Source organism: Tachyglossus aculeatus, chromosome 4 (genome assembly GCF_015852505.1).
Source record: "Tachyglossus aculeatus isolate mTacAcu1 chromosome 4, mTacAcu1.pri, whole genome shotgun sequence".
NCBI classification, from domain to species: Eukaryota; Metazoa; Chordata; class Mammalia; order Monotremata; family Tachyglossidae; genus Tachyglossus; species Tachyglossus aculeatus.
The window spans coordinates 102184851-102210335 of record NC_052069.1 but is presented as its reverse complement, the minus strand read 5'-3'; the positions used below and the strand labels follow the sequence as shown (position 1 = coordinate 102210335).

Below are 25485 nucleotides of genomic sequence, written 5' to 3'. Positions count from 1 at the left end.
CAAATTAGCAACATATAGAGATGGTCCCTACCCAACAATGGGCTCACAGATATCAAAAAAATATAGATATCAGGATATAAGGCCTACATGTGCAGAGGTTCTTAGATAGTAGGCATTGCTATTGCAAGTTTTAAAAAAAGAGGTCGGTGCAGGTAGGACCAATTAGCAATGGGGCAGGGGGGCTTGGAGTCTCCAACCATGCCTGAAAAGAGGGAGAAACCTGACTGCTGAGGTCTTCACTTCCAAGAGACCTAAGGAGAGAATTACTCCATAAAGTAAGCATTCTGTGGTTGCATTTACATCATGTGTTTTACACTTTTATTTTGAGGCGTGGTAATTCTAATAATAATAACAACAACTGTAGAATTTATTCAGCGCTTACTACATGTCAGACACTATACTAAGTGCTGGGGATATAAGCAAATTGGGCTGGAAACAGACCCTGCGCCACATGTCGCTCAATCTTAATCCCCATGTTACAGATGAGTTAACTGAGGCCCAGAGAAGTTAAGTGACTTGCCCAAAGTCTTACAGAAGACAAGTGGCAGACCAAGGATTAGAACCCAGGTCCTTCTTACTCCCAGGTCCATCCATACGCTATCCACCAGACCATGCTGCTTCTCCGTTGTGAGACTCCCATTAAGCAGGCTGCATGTTTAGGAAATTTCTCTTTATTTGGCTATTAAAGAGTCATCCAAGAGAAACAGTTAAAAAAAAGTCACATTTACAACAGTCCAATCAATCATACTTATTGAACACTTACTGTATGCAGATGACTGTACTAAGTACTTGGGAGAGTACAATATAACAATATCACAGAGTTGGGAGACCCAATCCCTGCACACAATAAGCTTCAGTGCTGAAAAAGCATGTGTCTGGTGAGAAAACAATAGCAGAATTAGGGGATGCTCTTCAAACAATGTGAATCTATATGAAACAGTCCAACACTGTTCAGGAGAAATGGTTTCACAAGTGTGCTGCGGTGTCACATGAGTTTCTTTAATGAAGGTTTCTAAAGGGACACCCTCCTAATTATTTCTCTGCCATTCCCCCACTTCCCTTTTCACAGACCCATTTTCTGACCACCCCCAAACAACAACTACAATCCTACTTGACCGTAAATTTGTAAATACTCAATAGCAAGTTTTAAATGAGGTTCACAGATTCTGGTGTTAAAAGCTTCATTTGTTGTTTCTTTATACCTATCCACTAATCTCCCAACTCTTTGGCTAATATGATCCTTTTTTTGCAGTTTGGCCATTCGGTATTGGGTGTTTCTGAGTTTCTTTCTCATAACTTGGGCAAGACTTGTCTCAGTTACTACTACAAACTTCAAATACGGGCCCCTGGAAGACACATTTATTTTGCTGTTCAAAATTCTAGTTAAAATGTCTATTTCATTTTATAATGCCTTATGAGGGAAATTCTCAGCATGCAGACATGAAATGTCCAAATCAAAAAGCATGCGTATTTACTTTATTTTATATGAGGCACTATTCTTCCTTAAAAAGAAAATGCAAAAACTGAGTATTTTAAATAGGCATACGGTCAACTTCTTTAGCCTATGAAAAGGTTAAGAAAGGGGTCAACAGATGGTCACTGGTAGGTTACCTGCTGCTTTGTGGGGAAAGGAACAGCTACCCTAAAAGTCAGCCAGATGGTAAAGAACAATCTTAAAGGAAATGGTCCACTGTGTTTGAGCTCTGATCATCTGAACAAGTAGAAGTAACTTACACCTGCTAACATCTGGAATGATTTTCTCTTTGTATCATTCAAAATTGTCGGCTATCTTAATAAAATGGAAATTGCTCTCATGAAATCAATGCAGTGAAAATAGTGGGGTTATTTCAGCAGAAAAGTGTGATCTACGCCCCATCTGTGAGAGAAAATAGAAGAAAAGTTATCACTCCCCAATGACCAGACTGTTACAGGTATATTATGGATACACAGTTCACCTAAAGATTTTTATTATTAGTAATAATAATGTTTATTACTTATAATAATGATAATGATGGTATTTGTTAAGTATTTTTATGTGCCAAGCACTTTTCTAAGTGCTGGGGTAGATACAAGGTTGTCCGACGTGGGGCTCACAGTCTTAATCCCCATTTTTCAGATGAAAGAACTGAGACACAGAGACGTTAAGTGACTTGCCCAAGGTCACACAGCAGACGTCGTGGAGCGGCATTAGAACCCACAACCTCTGACTCCCAAGCCTGTGCTCTTTCCACTAAGCCACGCTGCTGCTTATGTGTCAAGCACTGTTCTAAGCGCTGGGTAGATAACAAGATGTTCGGATTCCACACGGGGCTCACAGTCTAAATTGCAAGGGGAACAGTATTGAATCATCATCATCAATCGTATTTATTGAGCACTTACTGTGTGCAGAGCACTGTACTAAGCGCTTAGCACTGTACTAACGTATTGAATCCCCAGGGAACTGAGACACAGAAAAGTGGAGTGACTTGCCCACAGCAGCAGACAAGTAGCAGAGCTGGGATTAGAACCCAGGTCCTCTGACTCCTAAGCTCATGTCTTTTCCAATAAGCGATGCTGTTTCTGCTGTAAATTACATTTCAAGAGACATTTAGCAAAATACACACTCCTCTAACTCCCCACCTTCGATTATAAGGCTCAGGTGAGACACGAAATGTATTTAATCGGCTTATATTCTATCTATCTCAGCACTTACAGCAGTGTTAGGCATATAATAAGCATATAGAAAGTACAGCAAACGTTAATATTATTATACACATACAACTGTCTTAGTATTTTTGCTATTATTAACAGCATTTCCCAAAGAGCACCAAAATTCCACTTCTCTGGAATAAAATCTTTATTTCTCAATATGTTCCCACCTTACATAAGAACCTACCTCCCGACAGGACCCAAGTCAACTCACCATGCAACAGAGACAAGAAAATGTCTTTCCAATGTGGAAAGCTGAATCCAAGACTGGATCGTTGAACCAAAATTGACAACACTCAAACTTTTATAAGAACTGCACGCATAAAACGGGGAAAATGGATTTGACTGAAACCTAAAAATTTGCAAATGGCTCTGCTTAAAAGGAGAACAAAAAGGACAAAAGTCTACTTGACTCTGAAGAACAGTTGCTGCTAGTTCAACTATTTACTTACTCTCTGACCTTTTCCCGCGCCAGTCTAAGTGAAGAGCATCAATTGTTTTCTTGTATTTTATACGGTTTATGACCCGGGGTAGTAGTATTAAAAGATTCATAATTCAGCTCAGGGCGCTGATGATCTTTACTGGGGGGCCTCCTACTTTCCGAACATAAAGCTGGGCAAAGCCTGTTGCCTTTAATGTGCCCCAATTTATAGCACAATTGGGGGCAAGCACATAAATCAATTATTTCTCCTGTATTAAGCAAGAATAGTCCCTCTTCTCAATGACTAGATTTCCCACTTCCCCGGTATCAAGGCAGTCCTTGTTCCTTGAGTTTTACAACTGTATAGTAAACACAGTGGCTAAGTAAAGGTTATGCTGTTTTGAACTTCTACTGACCTATGACTGCCCTTGTCCATAGCTTACTTTAACTGCCGGGGAATAGGGAAAACTCCTTGTAGAAATGAACTTCGCCTGAACCTTTGACATAGCATTGGACTTTGGAGCGCAGCCCGTGAAGTCAGAGTAGAGGAGGAGCTGTTTCCTCTTTTCTCACCCCACAGACTTACGGATGCTACAGAATCAGTGAAGAAAGAACAAGCCGGAGTCAGAAGGACCTGGGTGATCTTGGGCAAGTCACTTCTCTGTGACTCAGCTGTCTCATCTGTAAAATGGGGATTAAGATGTGAGTCCCGTGTGGGATATGGACTGTATCCAACCTGATTAAATTTACATCTGCCTCAGGGCTTCAAAGAGGGCCAGGCCCACAGAGAGCACTTAAAACATTACAAAAACTTGCAAGCAATTACCCATCCGGTCAGACATAGGAAAAGTCAAAAAAGCATTTGAATTCAGAAAGTTCCATTGCCCATCTCCGAGGAGTAGTCTATGCTGGGTCAACTAGGCGGTATAGACCAGTGCCTCTAGAAGTAATCAATCAGTGGTATTTATTAAGCACTTACTATGCACAGAGCAGTGTATCAAGCACTTGGGAGAGTACAATACAACAGAAGTACAGTGCTCTGCACATAGTAAGCGCTCAATAAATACGATTGATGATGATGATGAATTAGCAGACATAATCCCAGCCCACAGCAAGATTACAGTCTCATCTAGTCTACCAGAATCCACTTGAAGTTAAAGTGGCTTCACTGAGAATTTTTTTATCTTCAGTCAAAGCTTTTTCTTTACTAGATATTACTGAAAATGGGAGTAACTCCATCTACTTCACACAACTGTTATTAGAATAACAACATTCCCATTAAACACTAAAGGTTGTGGAAGAAAAATTTAATGTAAAAAATATGTGGATAGTGGCTTATTAAATGTTGAATAATGACTTTATACATCTGCATTACTACAGAGCAGGGAAGTATATAACCCACTTTTTTTTAAAAAGGGTATTTTTTAAGTGCTTACTATATGTCAGGCACTGTATCAAGAGCTGAGGTAGAGACAAGAAAATCAGGTTGGACACAATTCATGTCCTGCGTGGGGCTCACAGTCTCAATCCCCATTTTACAAATGAAGCAACTGGGGCACAGAGAAGTAAGTGACTTGCCCTAGGTCACACAGCAGACAAGTGGCAGAGCCAGGATTAGAACCCAGGTTCTTTGACCTCCCACTAGTGCATGCCGCTTGTCACTTCATCTTGAATCATTGAGTGACTTTATGGAATATTATGGGGAAAGGTTAAAGTCACTGGGGTTATTAAAACTGATGAGAAGGATGAGGGGTAATTTAATATTGGCTTTTGGTCAAAAACAGCTGTTTTCAGTCTCCTCGGAGGACTTAAAAGGGAGATAAACGGCAGTAGGGAATAAGATCTAGGGTAGATTGTTATCCGTCTGGGATATGGTATTGACTGTACTCTCCCAAGCGCTTAGTACAGTGCTCTACACACAGTAAGCACTCAATAAATACAATTAACTGATGGACTGCAAGGGAGAAATGGGGATAATTTGCAACTTTTGAGCTTTTGACTTCTGAGACTTTTGAGCTCTGAAGGCAGAGAATCATTTTACCCCTGGGGGACAACCTCAGTCCCTTCCCATGGAAAACCTCCATCATGCCCACCTCTTCCCATTCCTGAAGCAATGTTGGAGCACTTAGTGTCTGCTTTGAGAAAACTACTGCCTATCTGCAAACCGGAATCTGGGATTGCTCACATGGGTGGGAAATGGCACCATACAAGTAAAATCATACCGGCACTGCTAACACAGGGCAGGGTTGATGATGATCAGCGTGGGATGGATGATTTGGAATAGTGGGGAAGCATGGGAGGTATTACTCTACCCCATTCTAAACTCACTCCTAAAATCAAAATTAAGAATTGGCATTAGGAAAGCCAATCACCTGATTTTTAAGACAGTCCTGTTTCCAGGTGGTTTGCCTCTTATCCAGGATTGATTTAGCACTGGACCCCCCAAAAGATGCCTCAGACATTTCATTCCATCCCCCCACAACATCGGGGCCCATCAATCAATCAATCGTACTTATTGAGCGCTTACTGTGTGCAGACCACTGTACTAAGCGCTTGGGAAGTACAAGTTGGCAACATATAGAGACGGTCCCTACCCAACAGTGGGCATCCTGCTCTCCTCATCATGGCAGGGAGAGGAAGGGGCAGTGTGAGCCCAGCTTCCTGGAAGATGCCCCTGGTTTATCATGGCCTATATTATTATAATAATAATATTTGTTAAGTGCTTACTATGTACCAGGCACTGTACTAAGCACTGGGGTGGATGCAAGCTAATCGAGTTGGGCACAGTCCCCGTCCCATGTGGGGCTCACACTTTTAATCCCCCTTTTATAGATGGCATATCTGGCCCACACAAATGAAGTGGGCCAAGCCCAAGGTCACACAACAGGTAAGTGGCAGAGCCAGGATTAGAACCCAAGACCTTAGTACAGTGCTCTGCACATAGTAAGCGCTCAATAAATACGACTGAATGAATAAAATGACCTTCCGACTCTCAGGCCCATGCTCTACCCACCGCGCCATGCTGCCTCTTATCGTACCCTCTCCCCCAAATCAGGTTGAGGAAGAAGCAGCCGGCTCACCTTCAAACTTTTAGAAAGTAGAGGCTTTGGGGTCTGTCGCTGTTGTGACTGTCGGACTCGAACAGCCCTGCCTGGGCAACGAAGAGCATGAAACCGGTCAACAGTATTTATTGAGCGTTTACCCTGTGTAGAGTGATGGACTACGCACTTAGTATAACAGTTAATAGACACAATCTTAGCTCTCAAATGCCCCTTTAGTCACAGTGTTTTATAATTCCTGTGGAATTAGTTCTTATCCTTGTCTTTTTATATTGTTTTTCTGGTTTTGGGTCCACCTTTTATGTCTAGCAACAATTTTCTCCAACTTATTATTAGACTATGAACCTGAGGGCTAGGGACTGAGCATCATTCTTAACCATGCATTTTTTCCAAGCACTTAGAAGAACAGTGCTTAGCACACAGAAGGTGCTTAATAAATATAACTACTACCCCTTATGGTTAAAAATCAGCAACTACTATAGGTCTGCAAAATTCCTCCAAGATAAGTTATGTACTACACACTTAGTATAACAGTTAATAGACACAATCTTACCTCTCAAATGTCCCTTTAGTCACAGTGTGTTATAATTCCTGTGGAATTGGTTCTTATCCTTGTCTTTCTATATTGTTTTTCTGGTTGGGGGTCCACCTTTCCTTATATGTCTAGCAACAAGTTTCTCCACCTTATTATTAGTCTATGAACCTGAGGGCTAGGGACTGAGCATCATTCTTAACCATGCACTTTTTCCAAGCACTTAAAACAGTGCTTAGCACACAGAAGGTGCTTAATAAATAAAACTACTACCCCTTATGGTTAAAAACCAGCAACTATTATAGGTCCGGAAAAGTCCTCCAAGATAAGTGCTGTACTAAGCACTTAGTATAACAGTTAATAGACACAATCTTAGCTCTCAAATGCCCCTTTAGTCACAGTGTTTTATAATTCCTGTGGAATTGGTTCTTAGCCTGGTCTTTTTATATTGTTTTTCTGGTTTTGGGTCCACCTTTCCTTAAATGTCTAGCAACAATTTTCTCCAACTTATTATTAGACTATGAACCTGAGGGCTAGGGACTGAGCATCATTCTGAACCATGCACTTTTTCCAAGCACTTAGAACAGTGCTTAGCACACAGAAGGTGCTTAATAAATATAACTACTACCCCTTATGGTTAAAAACCAGCAACTATTATAGGTCTGGAAAATTCCTCCAAGATAATTTTGAGTGTGTCTTTATGATGCCCTGAGACTTGTAAGTTACCCTATGCCTGTTTCTTGGGCTGTGATAAATGTAAGAAAAAACAAAAAATTTATGAATGTTACCAAGAACTGAGAGAAATACACAGACCAGTCATTCCTATAAGGTAAATATATGCTTGGGTTTATTTTCAATATTTGAACAGTTCTTTAAACAAAAATATGGGGGTGAGGGGAAAGAGGAAAGTCAACCAAAGAATGTCTGGAATATTTTAATGCTGTCAGTGGCCAAGTATGATCCTGTCTGGAGGTGAGAAGGAGGATTAAAAATTCTTCCAGCCTTAAGAGTTCACCTTTACCTTCTATCTCTCAAGACTGTTAACAGATATCCCACAGGAAAAATGGCATAGACCAACCATGGACATTTTCCCCATCTATTTAATGAAATTCAAATTTTAAAAAACTTTCACCATGAAAAACATTCCCCACATACATATGTATGTCTGTATTTGCCAAGACTATGGAAAGGTAATCCGAGGCAATCCCTCTTCCCAATACACCAGCTAGGAATAACTCCACCTTTTGCTCTTAAACAGTGCGACTGCCAGAAACGTATGAAAACGAGCCAAGACGTGGAATAGTACAGTACTTGTTTTATAGGAACTTAATTTGGTGGTTACGTGTTTTACTTGGTGTTAACCATCAGAAACTCCATTTGGCATTGGCAAGTGTTATCACAGCAGCTGTGGAAACTAATTATATTTGTATTTCATATCCAAGTGTCCTGTAATTGAAAATGACAGCTTGGAACATTCGCAATTGGGTATCTAAATAAACTGGGTTCAAATTGCATGCATATGTTTCCATTAGTAATTTTAAGTAAAATACAAAAGCTTCTACACATAATCGGCTAAAATCGGACTGCATGATAAAACTGCTAATTTTGTCAACTCTTAGTTTCTTCTAGACCAACTAAAGGTCACCCATCAGGACCCCCAAAGCAATTGCTAATTCCGCAGCTGGGAGCTACATCTGTAATTTCCTGTTGACTACATATACACATTAACTCTGTAAACAGAGATTCAAGTCCTCTGAGGAACACATTCCTTAAAAGAGTTTCTCACTACAGCCCCTGGCATGGAAAATCCAGTCTTCCTGATGGTTTGAAATCGAAGTACTTGCACAATTCCCCTTAAGGGAATCATAAAAGCATCTTCAGTCAGGGGCAGATCACTCTCCTCGAGCAGCGAGCTACCACTATACAATTCAAGCCCTTTAAACGCAGAATTCACTTATAAAAATTAAGACTTGCAACTCTGAAAGTTCTACAGTGTGAACACTGAAGGGACACGAAGCAATGCTATCAACTCCCTGTGGCATAATTTCTTTCATCAAGTCCAATCCAAGGACATGCCCAGATTCACTATTTTGTGTTTTCTCAAACACCTCACCCCTCAGGAATGTTTGCCCTCTCCTCCCTTATCCTCTAGGAGCTCAAATTGACGGCCCTTCGGGAGAAAGGAGGTCTCTGGCCCATTTTCTTATCCCAAGTGGGGAAGGGAAAAGGCAAGGTGCAGCCTCAGGGTAGTCTTTTACTCCAGAGAAGTGATGTGGCCAGACTGGTTGGACTCATTTCCCTCCAAATATCCATTTTTAAAAGAGAAAGGAAAGAGAGAGGGGTTGGAGTGGAAAAGCAGGACCCAAACTTTTTTTAAAAAAAAAAAAGAGTTAGCTTTAGGTAATATTTACTCATTAAAATCTCCCCGTACTCATCATTAAAAATCAAAATGAAGGCTCATCTAGTTATGTGACCTCCTGAGGAATTATTTTGGCCCATTTCAAAGCCTTATTGAAGGCACACCTCCTCCAAGAGACCCACTCTGATTAAGCCTTCTTTGCCTTTTCTTCAACTCCCTTCTGAGCACCCTGACTTTCTCTCTTTATTCATCCCCTCTCCCAGCCCCACAGCATTCATTCATTTATTCCATTGTATTTATTAAGCACTTACTGTGTGCAGAGCACTGTACCAAGCGGTTGGGAAAGTACAATACAGCAATAAATAGTGACAATCCCTGCACACAATGAGCTCACAGTCTGCAGGGAGGGCCTGCGGTGGGGAGAGACAGCACTTATGTACATATCTGTAATTTCTTTATATTAATATCCGTCTCCCCCTCCAAACTATAAGCTTGTTGTGGGCAGGAAATGTATCTCGTATAGTGTCATAATGTACTCTCCCAAGAGCTTAGTACAGTGCTCTGCACACAGTAAATGCTCAATAAATATGATTGACTGGCTAATGTAGTAGGAGTCTAACCCAGTAATAAAAAAACATGGAAGGGACTGCTGTGTGAACTTAAATCATGGCACCCAGTCTGCCTGGGCTCTCACTCAGAAAACCTTTGGCTTTTCCCAAACTCCAGGGCTCTGAGCCACTGGCCAGTACTCGGCCTCCAGCCTCCCGTCCAGGCCGAGGACAGGCCCAGCCCCCTCCCTTCCGCATCACCCCGACTCACTCCCTTTGCTCTACTTCTCCCTCTCCTGCCACAGCACTTGTGTATATATGTACCTATCTATAATTCTATTTATTTATATTAATGCCTGTTTACTTGTTCTGCTGTGTATATATCTATAATTCTATTTATATTGATGCCTCTTTATTTGTTTTGATATCTGTCTCCCCACTTCTAGTCTGTAAGCCCATTGCAGGCAGGGATTGTCTCTGTTGCTGAACTGCACTTTCCAAGAGCTTAGTACAGTGCGTGCTCAATAAATATGATTGAATGAAGGAATGAATGAACTCTACTGGAATCACTGGGATGTGTAGTACCACCTTGAATATAGCCACTGCCCCACACCTTTCAGCTCAAAGGAAGTCTGAAACTGTCAAAAAGGGCCGTGCCACTTAGGTCTGAGCTAAGCCCAAACGAGATGCTTACTTGTGTATCTCTGCCTAGAAATGAAGGAATGGTACAGGCTGAGTTCTTTCAGGCTCTAGGTCACCCCGACAATGGGCAGGGGAGAGGGCTGGACCCCAAAAGGAGGAGAGAGCAAGGGAAATACAAATAGGGACATGAAAGAGAGCATATCAAGCTTCGAAGATAGTGAATAGAGAACAGATTCATCTATGACATTGTAAATCAGGATGACACATAATGGCCTAGCTTCCCTTCTTTAAGACTGGAGAGGAAATCATAATTATTATGGCGTTCGTTGACCACTTAGTCGGTGCCAAGCACTGTACTAAGCAGCGGGGTATACAGAAGACAAACCCATCCGACAGAGTCCGTCCCACATGAGGCTCACAGTCTAAGGGAGAGAGAGAACAGGTACTTAATCTCCATTTTACAGATGAGGAAATAATAAACATCTAGAACTTACTCGTGGAGGGATCATGCTCAGCTGACTCATCTTGACAGAATCCTAGAAAATTAGAAAGCAATAAATAGCATTAGTAACTTGTGAATCTCTTTTGGACTCCAAACTTAGGCATTTACCCTAATGCCTATGACCAAAGAATCACTGCTGTCTTTTGCATGCAGCTCACAAGCTGTGAAATATCACCCACATACGCCATATTCAAAAGATAGTAAAAAAGCGCCACAGCTTAGTCTCCATTCCACAGGGTCCTAGAATTGGAGGGAGAAGGGAGAAAGGGTGGCCTGATGGGTGAAGCCCCTCACTTCGCGCACCTGCCCCTGTAGCTGCTGAGGGTGGCAGGGCTGGATCCTCATGACCCAAACATGTCCAGGGTTTCAATTAATTAATTGTATTTACTGAGTGCTTACTGCACGTAGAGCTCTGTACTAAGCACTTGGGAGATGACAACAGACTTTATAAACAAATTTCCTGCCCACAACGAGCTCACAGTCTAGAGGTCTAGATTACTACATCAGCCTCCTTGCTGACCTCCCAACCTCCTGCCTCTCTCCACTCCAGTCATAATAACAGTAACAATAATAATAATAATAATAATGGCACTTGATAAGCACTTACTATGTGCAAAGCACTGTTCTAAGCGCTGGGGGATACAGGGTGATCAGGTTGTCCCACGTGGGGCTCACAGTCTTCATCCCCATTTTACGGATGAGGTAAATGAGGCTCAGAGACGTTAAGTGATTCACCCAAGGTCACACAGCAGACATGTGGCGGAGCCGGGATTAGAACCTATGACCTCTGACTCCCAAGCCCGGGCTCTTTCCACTGAGCCACACTGCTTCTGTCGCCCCCATCCTCAGAAATCTCCAGTGGTTGCCTATTCACCTCCATATCAAACAAAAACTCCTTGCCATTGGTTTAAAGCACTCCATCACCTCTCCCCTTCCTATCTCACCTCGCTTCTCTCCTTCTACAGCCGAGTCCAGCCCATACATTTCGCTCCTCCGATGCTAACCTTCTCACTGGGCCTCGGTCTTGCCTGTCTCGCCACCGATGTCTGGCCCACGTCCTACCTCTGTCCTGGAACGCCCTCCCTCCTCAAATCCACCAGACAATTACTCTCCCCCAACCCGCTAAAGCCTTACTGAAGGCACATCTTCTCCAAGAGGCCTTCCCAGACTAAGCCCCACTTTTCCTCATCTCCCACTCCCTTCTGTGTCGCCTTGACTGGCTCCCTTTGCTCTTCCCTCCCTCCCATCCCCACAATACTTACGTATATATCTGTAATTTCATTTCATTCATTCATTCAATCATCTTTATTGAGTGCTTACTCTGTGCAGAGCCCTGTACTAAGCCCTTGGGAAGTACAGATTGGCAACATATGGAGACAGTCCCTACCCAACAATGGGCTCAGTCTAGAAGGGGGAGACAGACAATGAAACAAAACAAGTAGACAGGTGTCAATACTATCGGAATAAATAGTTATAGCTATCATCATTAATAAAATATAGTAAATATGTACAAATAGAGTAATAAATATGTACAAATATTTACAAGTGGTGTGGGGAGGGGAAGAGGGTAGGGCAGGGGGGCAACGGGGAGGGGATAAGGAGGGAAAAGGGGGGGGCCTCAGTCTGGGAAGGCCTCTTGGAGGAGGTGAGCTCTCAGTAGGGCTTTGAAGGGAGGAAGAGAGCAAGTTTGGCGGATGTATGGAGGGAGAGAGAGAACAGGGGTGGAGATGTAGATTTGGGTGTCATCAGCGTAGAGATGATAGTTGAAACCGTGGGAGCGAATGGGTTCCCCAAGGGAGTGAGTGTAGATAGAGAACAGAAGGGGACCAACAACTGACTCTTGAGGAACCCCTACAGTAAGGGGATGGGAGGGGGACGAGGAGCCCCTGAAGGAGAGTTATTTATCATTTACTTATACTGATGTCTGTTTATTTGTATTGATGTCTATCTCCACCACCACCCTCCACTGTGAGCTCCTTGTGGGCAGGGATTATCACGCTTTATTGCTGTATTGTACTTAGAACAGTGCTTGGCACATAGTAAACACTTAACAAATACCATCATTATTATTATTACTTTCCCAAGCACTTGGTACAGTGCTCTGCACATAGTAAGCGCTTAATAAATATGATTGAATGAAGGAATGAACCCAACCCACACATAATAATGATGGCATTTATTAAGCGCTTACTATGTGCAAAGCACTGTTCTCCTCTAACATTCACCTATTCACTGGGCACCGATCTCATCTCTGTTGCTGTCCACCCCTTGCTCATGTACTTCCTCTTGCCTGGAACTTCCTTCCATTTCATATCCAACAGACAAGCCTGTTGTGGGCACGGAATGTGTGTGTTTATTGTTATATTGCACTCTCTCAGGTGCTTAATACAGTGCTCTGCACACAGTAAGCACTCAATAATTGAATTAAATACAACTGAGACCACCACTCTCCCTCTCTTCTAAGTGCTATAAAAATCATATCTCCTCCTGGAGGCTTTCTCCAGACTGTAAGCTCCTTATGGGCAGGGAATATGTCGTCTTGACTTATGCCGTCAAGTCATCTCTGACCCATAGTGACGCCACGGACACGTCTCTCCCAGAACGCCCCACCTTCACCTACAATCGTTCTGCTAGTGTATCCATAGTTTGCTTGGTAAAAATATAGAAGTGGCTTACCATTTCCTCCTTCCACTCAGTAAACTTGAGTATCCACCCTCAACTCTCTCCCGTGTGAGTTTTGATTTGTAGCAGATTGCCTTCCACTCGCTAGCCACTGCCCAAGTTCAGACTGGAATGGCTAAAATGTCTCTGCTTGACTCTTCTTCCCATAGTGGAGAGTGGTAGAGTACTAGAAGCTCTCCAGGTTTGACCCTGAGAGGGGAGAACAGGTCCACCCACTCTGTTATATTATACTTTCCCAAGTACTTAGTACAGTGCTCTGCATACATTAAATGCTCAATAAATACAATTGATTCTCTGATCGGTCTCCCATCTCTCCATTCTATTTTCTATCCCTAAGGATTGATAAACTTCTATCAGGTTTAAGTGACCTTTCAGCATTACCAGTTCTAACATTCATGTGAAATGTGAGTCATTGTTTATATGCAAACAATCCCACCCTGGCAATTTACAATTGAAAAGTACACATTTCTCACAATACTAGTTAAAACAGCCCGGACCTACAAAATAACTCCCTTGATACTGGATAACCAGTAAACTGGAAACGCTACTAAGACAATGACGATGATGACGGTATTGTTAAGTGCTTACTATGTGCCAGGGACTGTACTAAGTAGTACAGTGCTCTGCACACAGTAGGCGCTCAATAAATACGATTGATTGATTGATTACCAAGTGCTGGGGTGGATACAAGCAAATCGAGTTGGACACAGTCCCTGTCCCACATGGGGCTCTCAGTCTCAATCCCAATTTTACAGACGAGGTAACTGGCACAGGGAAGTGCAGTGACTCACCCAAGGTCACACAGCAGACAAGTGGTGGGGCTGGGATTAGAACCCAGGCCCTTCTGACAGCCAGGCCGGGGCACTATCGATTAGGCTACACTGTTTCACTTGTCCATGCTGTTTCACTGTGTGAGCCCCATGTGAAACAGGCACTGCATCTGTCTGTTTATGGATGTATTGTACTCTCCCAAGCGCTTAGTACGGTGCTCTGCATACAATAAGAGCTCAATAAATACGATTGAATGAACAAATGAATATAAGCACTTCAATATCATTTTAAAATAAATGATTAGCAATAGGGCCTAGCTGATAGAGCACGGATCTGGGGAGTCAGAGGACCTTTCTAATCCTGGCTCTGCCACTTATATGCTGTGTGTCCTTGGGCAAATCACTACAGTTTTCTGTGTCTCAGTCCTCTAATCTGCAAAATGGGGATTCATTACCTGTTCTTCCTCCTATTTAGTCTCTGAGCCCCATGATATCTGATTATCTTGTATCTACCCTAGCACTTAGTACCGTGCTTGGCACAAAGTGCTTAACAAATACCACAATTTATTACTATTAATAATACTATTACTACAGAAGCAGCATGACGTAGTGGATAGAGCTAAGGCTTGGGAGTCAGAAGGTCATGGGTTCATTCATTCATTCATTCATTCAATCGTATTTACTGAGCACTTACTGTGTGCAGAGCACTGTACTAAGCGCTTGGGAAGTACAAGTTGGCCACAAATAGAGACAGTCCCTACCCAACAGCGGGCTCACAGTCGAGAAGGGCGAGACAGACAACAAAACAAAACATAATAACAAAATAAAATAAATAGAATAAATATGTACAAGTAAAATAAAGAGTAATAAATCTGTACAAACATATATACAGGTGCTGTGGGGAGGGGAAGGAGGTAGGGTGGGGGGGATGGGGAGGGGGAGAGGAATGGAGGGGCTCAATCTGGGAAGGCCTCCTGGAGGAGGTGAGTTCTCAGTAGGGCTTTGAAGGGAGGAAGAGAGCTAGCTTGGTGGATGTTGGGAGGGAGGGCATTCCAGGCCAGGGGGAGGACGTGGGCCTGGGGTCGACGGTGGGACAGGCGAGAACGAGGCACAGTGAGGAGGTTAGCGGCAGAGCAGCAGAGGGTGCGGGCTGGGCTGGAGAAGGAAAGAAGGGAGGTGAGGTGTAGGAGGGGGCGAGGTGATGGACAGCCTTGAGAGTGAGGAGTTTTTGCCTGATGTGTAGGTTGATTGGTGCCACTGGAGATTTTTGAGGAGGGGAGTAACATGCCCAGAGCGTTTCTGCACAAAGATGACCCGGGCAGCAGCGTGAAGTATAGCAGCGTGGGGTTCTACTCCCAGCTCCACCACTTGTCTGCTGTGTGGCCTTGGGAAAGTCACTTAACTTCTCTGCCTCAGTTACCACATCTGTAAAATGGGAATTAACCCGATTTGCTTGTATTCACCCCAGCACTTAGTACAGTGTCTGGCACATAAGCGCTTAAATACCATAATTATTATTATTATTTCACTACTGGCATGTTCTGCATGCATGCATCTTTTATAAGTGTCCATTTGCAAAGCACTTCAGGATAGTTTGACAAGTACATATCTTTACATTACATATTATAAATTACTTATTTATATTAATGTCTGTCTCCCCCTGTAGACCATACGTTCGTTATAGGCAGGGAATGTTTCTGTTGAATTGTACTTTCTCAAGCACTTAGTACAGTACTCTGCACAGAGAAAGCACTCAATAAATACCGCTGGTTTGGATGTCCTGCATTCAGTTTGAAGACGACTGATGACGATGAGATGCATCAGTGAATACGAATATCTGAGAGAGAATCTTTTGCACGCATTGTCCGTGAACATACAGTACAGCACATTTTCTAGTCCCTTGTCATTCAGCTATCATGTTCAGCTACCCATGGTTAAGGAGAAAAAAGAGGCTTGAAGCAAGCATATTGGTGATAGTTCCTTGAGAATGCATTGACAAAACCATGTTGCTAAAACCAAGAGTAGAGGAGTGGACATTTGTCACCGGTATGTTGGGAAACACGATGTGAACGGTAAACACAGCAAATACACATGGAATATGGAACACCTCACAATTCTTAAGGCCATGAATTAGACTCTATACACAATAAGCACTTACTAAATACTACTACTACTACTGGACTGATAAATGCACTCAATACCAGTCACCAGAACCAGAGACTTCCCAAGCGCTTAGTACAGTGCTCTGCACACAATAAGCGCTCAATAAATATGATTGAATGAGAAGAGTCTTTTGCATCTGATTCAGTCCCTTGACCTCTGGGAAACACTGCTATACTTGAGGGAAGTGCTGCACCTTCCAGGTCATGGGTTCAAATCCCGGCTCCGCTAATTGTCAGCTGTGTGACTTTGGGCAAGTCACTTAACTTCTCGGTGCCTCAGTTTCCTCATCTGTAAAATGGGGATTAAGACTGTGAGCCCGCCGTGGGACAACCTGATCACCTTGTAACCTCCCCAGTGTTTAGAACAGTGCTTTGCACATAGTAAGCGCTTAATAAATGCCATTTTTAAAAAAGGATGATTTAACCCTGGTGCAATGGTCAGTCCATCAGTCAATCTAAGTAGAAGGGAAAACAGATATTTAACCCCCATTTTACAAATGAGGAAACTGAGCCCTCAATAAGTTAAGTGACTTGCACAAGGTCCACCATAGGCAGCTGGCGATGCTGAGATTAGAATCCAGGTCCTCTGATTCCCAGGCCTGTGCTCTCTCCACTATGCCACACTGCTTCTCTTTTTTCCTATCTGCTATACTTTCTTCCTAGAGGATACAGCTCCTAAGTATACAATAAGCAGAAACAACTGTCCTTCCTCCAAAAGTTATCTCATGGGCCGGGTTTAAGAGAAAACAGAATGACTAGTGAATATAAGTATAGACTCAAAACAGATAGATTTCCCCTATAAGAGTGCTTTCCACACTATAAGCGCGCAATAAGTACGACTGAATAAGAGCTTTCTTCCTGAACTATTTTTGTCTTGTCTTAGCTGTTGAGTCATCTCCGACCCATAGCGACGCCATGGACGCATCTCTCCCAGAACATCTCCCTTCCATCTGCAGGAATTTCAGTGTTAGAGCTACAATCCACTACATTAACAACTCCTTTTGGTCAGGGATCATGTATCATACTCTCCCAGACCCTTAGTTTGGTGCTCTGTTCACAGTAAGCACTCAATAAATACCCCTGATTGATTGATAGACGTCAATGCCTCCCCGATTCCTCGGCAAATGGGGGCTGTGCATTAAGTTGAAAGAGGCTGTTCTGCAAAGCAATCTCATACTAAAGTGCCTCCAGGAGTATTCTAGCAAAATATTTCTGTTTTGGCAGTGTGACAAAGATCAATCCCCCAAACAATGAATGCTTGCTCCTCCTCCTGACAGTGAGCTCTCTGGCTGTTAGATTCAGAGTGACACCATCTCAAATGCAACGAACAGTAGATCTGTTAAGGATGTTAGAAGGCTCAAGAAGAATTTGGATAGCATTGATTGACAGATTGATTCACTGACAGTAGATTCCCGAGGAAAAAGCTATGTAGGCAAGGATGTCAAAGAGAAAATTATCACACTAGTCTTCCACATATCTTTGACTCCTTTCAGAACACCAGGCTGGATGGATCACTGATCTGATTCTGGATGGCATTACTTATGGCCTTACATTCCTATGAAATTGAAGGACAAAATGTACAAAAGAAACAACTGTGGTAACAGCTCATAACTTTCCTTCTGGTTTCAGACTTTCTGCCATGCATACAGGAAACCCTCCATGGAATGCCTATGGTAATTACATCAACAAGCTACATATCTGCAACAGTGACTCCATGGAATGTGCAGATATCTGGCGATTTTCCTCAAACAGAACCATAACCAGATGTCCAACAGCAGACAGGTTTTATTGCCTCAATCACGAAACAGCTTCTAACTATAAGAATCTAAACGATCCCCAAGCACTAAATTAATAAGGACTCTTCGGTCTAGATTTGATCTAGTAATATGAAAAAGGCAAGTCACAAAATGGAAAGTTAAACTGAAAAAACCTGAATTGAAATAGGAGGGGAAAAAAAAGGTTCGCACCACCTGAAAAACTTACAGTCCATCAAATGTCAAAACATAATCAGCAAAGGAAATGAATTACTCTTCAAAATCTTGACTGGTTCTTCCATCCTCTCTATAAAGAAACCAGCCTTCATGCTTACAGGTTCTATCCTAAACGCAATATTCAGAGCTCGTTCATTCATTCAATCATATTTATTGAGCATTTACTGTGTGTACAGGACTGTACTAAGCACTTGGGAGAGTACAATAGAACAATAAACAATACATTCCCTGTCCACAATGAGCTTAAAGTCTAGAGGGGGAGAGAGGCATTATCAGCCTCCTCTCTGATCTCCCAGCCTCCTGTCTCTCCCCACTTCAATCTATACTTCACGCTGCTACCCGGATCGTCTTTGTGCAGAAACGCTCTGGGTATGTTACTCCCCTCCTCAAAAATCTCCAATGGCTACCAATCAACCTACGCATCAGGCAAAAACTCCTCACTCTCCGCTTCAAGGCTGTCCATCACCTCGCCCCCTCCTACCTCACCTCCCTTCTCTCCTTCTACAGCACAGCTCGCACCCTCCGCTCCTCTGCCACTAACCTCCTCACTAGGCCTCGTTCTCGCCTGTCCCGCCGTCGACCCCCAGCCCATGTCCTCCCCCTGGCCTGGAATGCCCTCCCTCCACACATCCGCCAAGCTAGCTCTCTTCCTCCCTTCAAAGCGCTTTTGAGAGCTCACCTCCTCCAGGAGGCCTTCCCAGACTGAGCCCCCTCCTCCCTCTCCCCCTCCCCATCCCCCCACCTTACCTCCTTCCCCTCCCCACAGCACCTGTGTAATAAACCAATGTAAACCTGTGTAATATGTTTGTACATATTTATTACTCTATTTTACTTGTACATATTTATTCTATTTATTTTATTTTGTTACTATGCTTTGTTTTGTCTGTCTCCCCCCTTCTAGACTGTGAGCCCGCTGTTGGGTAGGGACCGTCTCTATATACAGCCAACTTGTACTTCCCAGGCGCTTAGTGCAGTGCTCTGCACACAGTAAGTGCTCAATAAATACGATTGAATGAATGAATCAATCAATCAATAACCTACAGATATGTACATTAGTGCTGTGGGGCTGGGAGGGGGGACGAATACAGGGAGCAAGTCAGGGCAACAGAGAAGGGATGGGGAAAAGAGGAAAGGAAAATCAGAGAAGGCCTCTTGGAGGAGATGTGCCTTCAATAAGGCTCTGAATGGAGGAGAATAACCGTCTGTCGAATTAGGACATGGGTAAGGGGTTAGCGGCGAGGTAGATGAGATTGAAGTACAGTGAGAAGGTTAGCACTGGAGGAATGAAGTATGCAGGTTGGGTTCTGTAGGGGACAAGGTGATTGAGTGCTTTGAAGCCAATGGTGAGTTTGATGCGGAGGTGGATGGGCAACTACTGGAGGTCAGTTTTTAGGGCAATAATAATAATAATGATGGCATCTGTGAAGCGCTTACTATGTGCAGAGCACTGTTCTAAGCGCTGAATGGGCCCATTAAAAGAATTACTGTCCTCAACCAAGAACTCAAGAAGAATCAAGAATTCAAGAACCAAGAATCTACCCAACAACGGTTTCTGCTTTACCACAGTTTTGTTCTGACTACAATGTGCTAATTCTGAAATCTATGTGTAACCCTAGTATTTGTTCTCTCTAGGATCTGTGGCAAGAGGAAAGGTTTGTGATCCACTTCTCTGTGAGTGGTGTGCCATTTCTAATACAAGGCATACTCTGGAGGGGCTTTTCTTTAACAAATTTTAATGAATGTCACAACCTGCAAACGATAATTAATATAAACTGATGCATGTAAATTGGACAACTGGCTCTATTTCAGTGAGGCTGGAAGGATCGCCGTTAACTACCACCTATGGCGTCTGCCTAAGTGCATTTTGGTTTTAAACAAACTTTAAGGCCACTTTTAAGTAGAACTGCATATTTTTCCTCAAATTGGAATCCCACACAAAAGGAATTTTGGGGAAATTCTCATTCCTTGGATCCTATCAGTCCCGGGACCTTATTAACAAACTTCAATGGCTCTAGGGCCTATTTCTCCCCAAGCATATCAACTTTTTTTAAGAACTGGAGAGAGCATCTAAATATTCTTTAACCTCTGGGGCTTTACTTGTTCTCAACCTAGCTCTCCCGTCTTTGTCCTCCATACCCTCAATTGTCTGGGCTGTGGGGGTCAGTCACGTATGGGGATTTTAAAGTTCAGAAAAAGAGCAAATGCCCTTCTCCACTGCTGAGGCTTGCTCAGGAAAGGCTCGGCAGGTAGCCAAGGTAGACCGCAGTTCAATCATCAAGAAAATGCTAACCCCTGAATAACTCCGATTCCTTCAGGTCTTTGGCCCTAAAATATTTCAATAGTGATGTCCGAATGGTTCAGTTCACAAAAGAAAACTGCCTGACCAATTTATCAGCTGAGTTCACAAGAAACAATGCTCCTAATCATCCCTTAAATGACTCCCTGAGGTAAACCTGCATACAAATGCAAAATCATCCCCTGGTTTCCCAATATCATGGGAGTCCTGACAACTTCACTGGGGCCCTCTCCAACAAGGCTTTCAGGGTTTCATTGTTGGAGAGAGAGAGAGAGAGAAAGAGAGAGACTTTAGTTCAGCTATCCTGATTGGGGGGGAATTGAGGGGTGGGAGGCGGGGAGTAAGAAGGGAAAGATACAGCATCAAAAGGAACTGGATTCTTTTTGTATCCACCTGCAAGCCGGCCTTCTTCCTCTGTTTGCAAATGGCACTGGCTCCTGCTCTGGCCAATCAGTTCCCTGGGCACTTTCCCTTTGGATTTGTGAAACCCTAGGATCACATCTGCTTACTACTTTTCTCCCCAGTTAGTGGGATGACACCTCTGCCATTAGCTTTTGTTCTGCTTGAGGCAACCTGACAGATCACTGTTTGAAAAATGTCCCCAAAAGCTGTTAATTACGAAACCAAAGAACACCGTGCCTACAGGCCAGCCTGGCAGTGTTTCAGGCCACATTTTTCATCTCCCAGCTACAAATGTTAAGGTCCCGAGTCTTAAGCGGGCTAAAGAAAAACAAATGTCTTTTTTCCATACTTGTGCCTTTCTAATGCAATTGAAAATCCTCTGCTGAATCACACCCAGTGGTGCCCTAGAGTTTTGCTCGGCCTTAAAAATGTTCATAACATCCATCTATCTCAGCTACCTTCCTCACTGGCAGAGCAGTTCTTGGGCTTCCAGGTTCATAGCCCAAGGTTTAAAAATCTATTCAGGGCAGAAAGCTCAGTCAAATTCACATGTGCAGTCTCAGGACAACGAAGAAATCAGTCTCCACACCAGTTCAGAAGTCATGCCTTTTAAATTATTTTATTACACTAGCCCCTTTGCACATAAAATCACATCTCCAAGAGTACTTCCCCTACTAAGCCCTCATTTCCCCTTCTCCCCTCCCCTCTGTATCACCTCTGTACTTGCATCTATTCCATATAAGCACTTGATAATCACCCCAGCCGCACAGCACTTAGATATATACCTATAACTTATTTTAATGCCCATCTCCTTCTCTAGACTGTACGTTCCTGGTGGGCAGGGAACGTATCTACCAACTCTGCTGTATGATACTCTCCAAAGTGCTCTGAACAGTGCTCTTCATGCAGGAAGTGTTCAATAAATACCACTGATTGATGAATAATTTATCCTCACTACCACTACTATGAACAGGAATCCTGGATTTGCATTGTTCCAATGAATTTTCATTTTGAGAATGAGCGGTGGGGACACAACACTAAGTTGTTTTCTTCTGACTCCGTTAGGATCAGTCTTCACAGCTTCAAGTTCAGAAAGTCAGCCTTAACTGAAGAGGCAGTGTTTTATAGTGGTCTCAATCTTAATTCACTGAGCCTCTAACATTTTTCTCTCTTCACATTGTCACTTAGGAGCTAGTCTTGTGTATTACTTCTTTCGTGAAGAAACAACAAAAAAATCCAAGTATGAATAAATTCTTAACACGTAATCATGCTGAACCCACAAGATCAAAGACACCTTCCTTCATTTCTAATTTACAGGAATAATGAGGCTGAGGATGACATGGAGACTCAGCAGATTGATGTTCTTCCCCCATTCCCCACACTCCCTCGCTTTCCCACTGAAATAAGCAGGAACATGGCTGGAAGATGAAGTAAAAAATGCAATATGCTATACTCATTACTGAGGTGTCATTACTCAAAATTTCATATAAAAGCTTCAAGAAACCTAGGCCTCAGTGTTGCCATGGTGCAGCAAGGCCTCTTCATAAGTTCATTTAAAACATGCACATTTTAAAATATTGGAAAGACAGCTTTGCAATTAAACTTGAACATGTAAAAACAATGATCCCCAATCTACGAGATTTCTGTTCCTTATATTTCTCACTAGAGATAAAGGGCAATCTTAGATTTAGATTGAGAGAGACATAAACTACTGAATACAATATCCACCCCACTGTTGGGTAAGGACTGTCTCTATATGTTGCCAACTTGTACTTCCCAAGCGCTTAGTACAGTGCTCTGCACACAGTAAGCGCTCAATAAATATGATTGATGATGATGATGATGATCCACCACCTAGTGCAAATCGTACTGAATGAGTCCCCCTCATATACACCTTCAGAATCAAGGCACATTCAGCAATAGCACTGAACAAGTTTAACAAAAATATCCCATGTAGAAATGATGATAATGGTTTTCGTTAAGCACTTACTATGTGCCAAGCACTGTTCTAAGCACTGGGGTAGATACAATGTAATCAGGTTGGACAAATCCCCGTCCCACATAGGGCTCACAGTTTCAATCCCCATTTTACAGATGAGGTAACTGAGGCACAGAGAAATTAAGAGACTTGCCTTTTGGATTAAGAACATAGCAAAGGAATCACTTCTCCCTTTGACTTCAGAGTTAATTGAACAATCCAATTTTGAATTCTTTATTATCACATACCTTGGGCCCCTGTGTGGGGCCAAGGTAACATCCTGGTTACATTTCGGTGTCATAACAACTGGGAAGTTAATCTTATAACTAAGTTTATGGGTATAAGGTCAAGAAACAAATGGTAACTTCCTGGGACACATTGGCTCTGTCTGCAGTAGGCTCCCTCTCCCTGTCCTCTTCTGCCAGTTGGAGTTTGGGGGTAGGAGGGAGAGAGGAGAAAGAACAGGGAAAACCCAAGATGCTGTCTGTCACTGAGGGGGGGCATGATTATGAAGAGGGTTTTGGACTCAAAAAGGGAGACTATAGGGTCGGTCGGCTAAGGCCAATCCCCATTCCCATTATAGATTAGTGTTAATGTGAGGCTTGTCCCATCAAGCAAACCAGCACTTTTTACCACAAGTTTTTCCTCAAAGAATACTCTTGGCCCCTGCAGACCATCTATCCTGAATGGCAACTCTTATGGATCTTTGAAACCCAGAATTCTTTTTAGTCGTTATTCCATAATAGCTTCTAAGGAAGCTTAGTTACTGCAGCGCAAAACTGAAGCATACAACCTTAAACAAAAAAGCTACTTCTGATCTTAAGCCTCTTTACTTCAATAGCAGGCCACCCTTCCATTCCCTCAATCAGTCAATGGTATTTACTGAGCACTTACTATGTGCAATCAATCGTATTTATTGAGCGCTTACTGTGTGCAGAGCACTGTACTAACAGCTTGGGAAGTACAAGTTGGCAACATATAGAGACAGTCCCTACCCAACAGTGGGCTCACAGTCAAAAAGGGGGAGACAGAGAACAAAACCAAACATACTAACAAAATAAAATAAATAGAAGAGATATGTACAAGTAAAATAAATAAAGAGTAATAAATATGTACAAACATATACATATATACAGGTGCTGTGGGGAAGGGAAGGAGGTAAGATGTGCAGAGGTCTGTATTAAGCACTTGGGCCAATACAGAATTAGCAGGCATGTTCCCTGCCCATAGCGAGCATACATACATGTGCAAGCACACACATTCCCTAAAGAATAGGCAAGAAAAGGTGAAACAGTGCCAAAAAAGATACACAATGAAATTCACCCAGGTAATGAGGTACACTTTTACTGTCCAACCAGTTGTCGGAACTGCAAACCACTAATCCCCATCAAGCTAAACAGATGGTTTGGTGGGACACAGGAAGCCAACACTGAAGGGATAGTTCTGGAAATCCATTAGCGAGGGGCAGATGCAGTAGGTCAGAGAGAAGAGCCCCAGGTGGCAGAGGTTTTCTCCCTATTCCTACTCCCCTCCAGACTCACTTCCACAATCCTTAAACAAAAAAAAAAAAAACCACCAATGCCACACCGAAGTGTGTTATAGCTCCTCCAAAATGAGACTTGGGAAAAAGTACAACCGTCAGAGCACTAACTATGAATCCTAAAATCACTCTTGTAATGACTTTTAAAGGCATCATTTTTAACTGGAAATTTAGTTTTGGGTACTCATCTCCCTGACTTTCTGTTCAGCCATTAATGCCTAGAGCACTCTGCCCGTTGCCAGGCTTCAGCCTTTGGTACTTTATGGTCCTGCAACAAAGATACCACATCTTTAACCTTTCACCCTCTGGCCTTCCAGAATCAAAGCTACCTCAACATATGTATGAAACAATCCCAGAAGTTTTTATTTTTTTTAAGATTATTCAAACCTTGTGAGCCAAGACACAAGTGCAGCAATGAACATATGTTTAGAGTTATTTCTTAAGTAAAAGGATACACACAATTATTTTTAATAGCATGAAAAACTAACCTGTTTCCACCATTTACTTTAATCTCTGCCCTAATTGGAAGTATAGGCTGAAAATAAACCATTTTGAAGTAAAATCCTGCCTTCCCCTGACAGAATTGTTTCCTAAAATAATGACCATTGTCATGTTCAAAGACTCAAGACCTCTTATTTGGAAAGTCTCATGCACTGTATCACAATTACATTACCATATGACTGATTTTCAGGAGTATTAAGGACAACTTTTAAAGGGAAATTTTTAAAAGGAAACAGCAGAATTTTCTTAGTTTCTCAATGAGTGCAACACTGAAATTCTCCCAAATTACTGAAGGTAGTGTACTCCACTGTTGCTTAGATATTTGTATACAAGAATCCCAACAATTAGAAAATCTAGCTAAATTAGGAAAAACATCCAAAAATGCTGATAATTTCTAAGAAATTAAAATTAA

General features: G+C 42.6%; 1 protein-coding gene across 1 annotated transcript in view; it reads right to left on the bottom strand.

Annotated features, from left to right (window-relative positions):
• Nucleotides 1-25485, bottom strand: part of NR6A1 (nuclear receptor subfamily 6 group A member 1) — a 224927-nt gene that overhangs the window by 160154 nt on the left and 39288 nt on the right. The window contains 1 exon segment of the mRNA XM_038745192.1: nt 10744-10785. Coding sequence (XP_038601120.1) covers nt 10744-10785 — 42 coding nt within the window.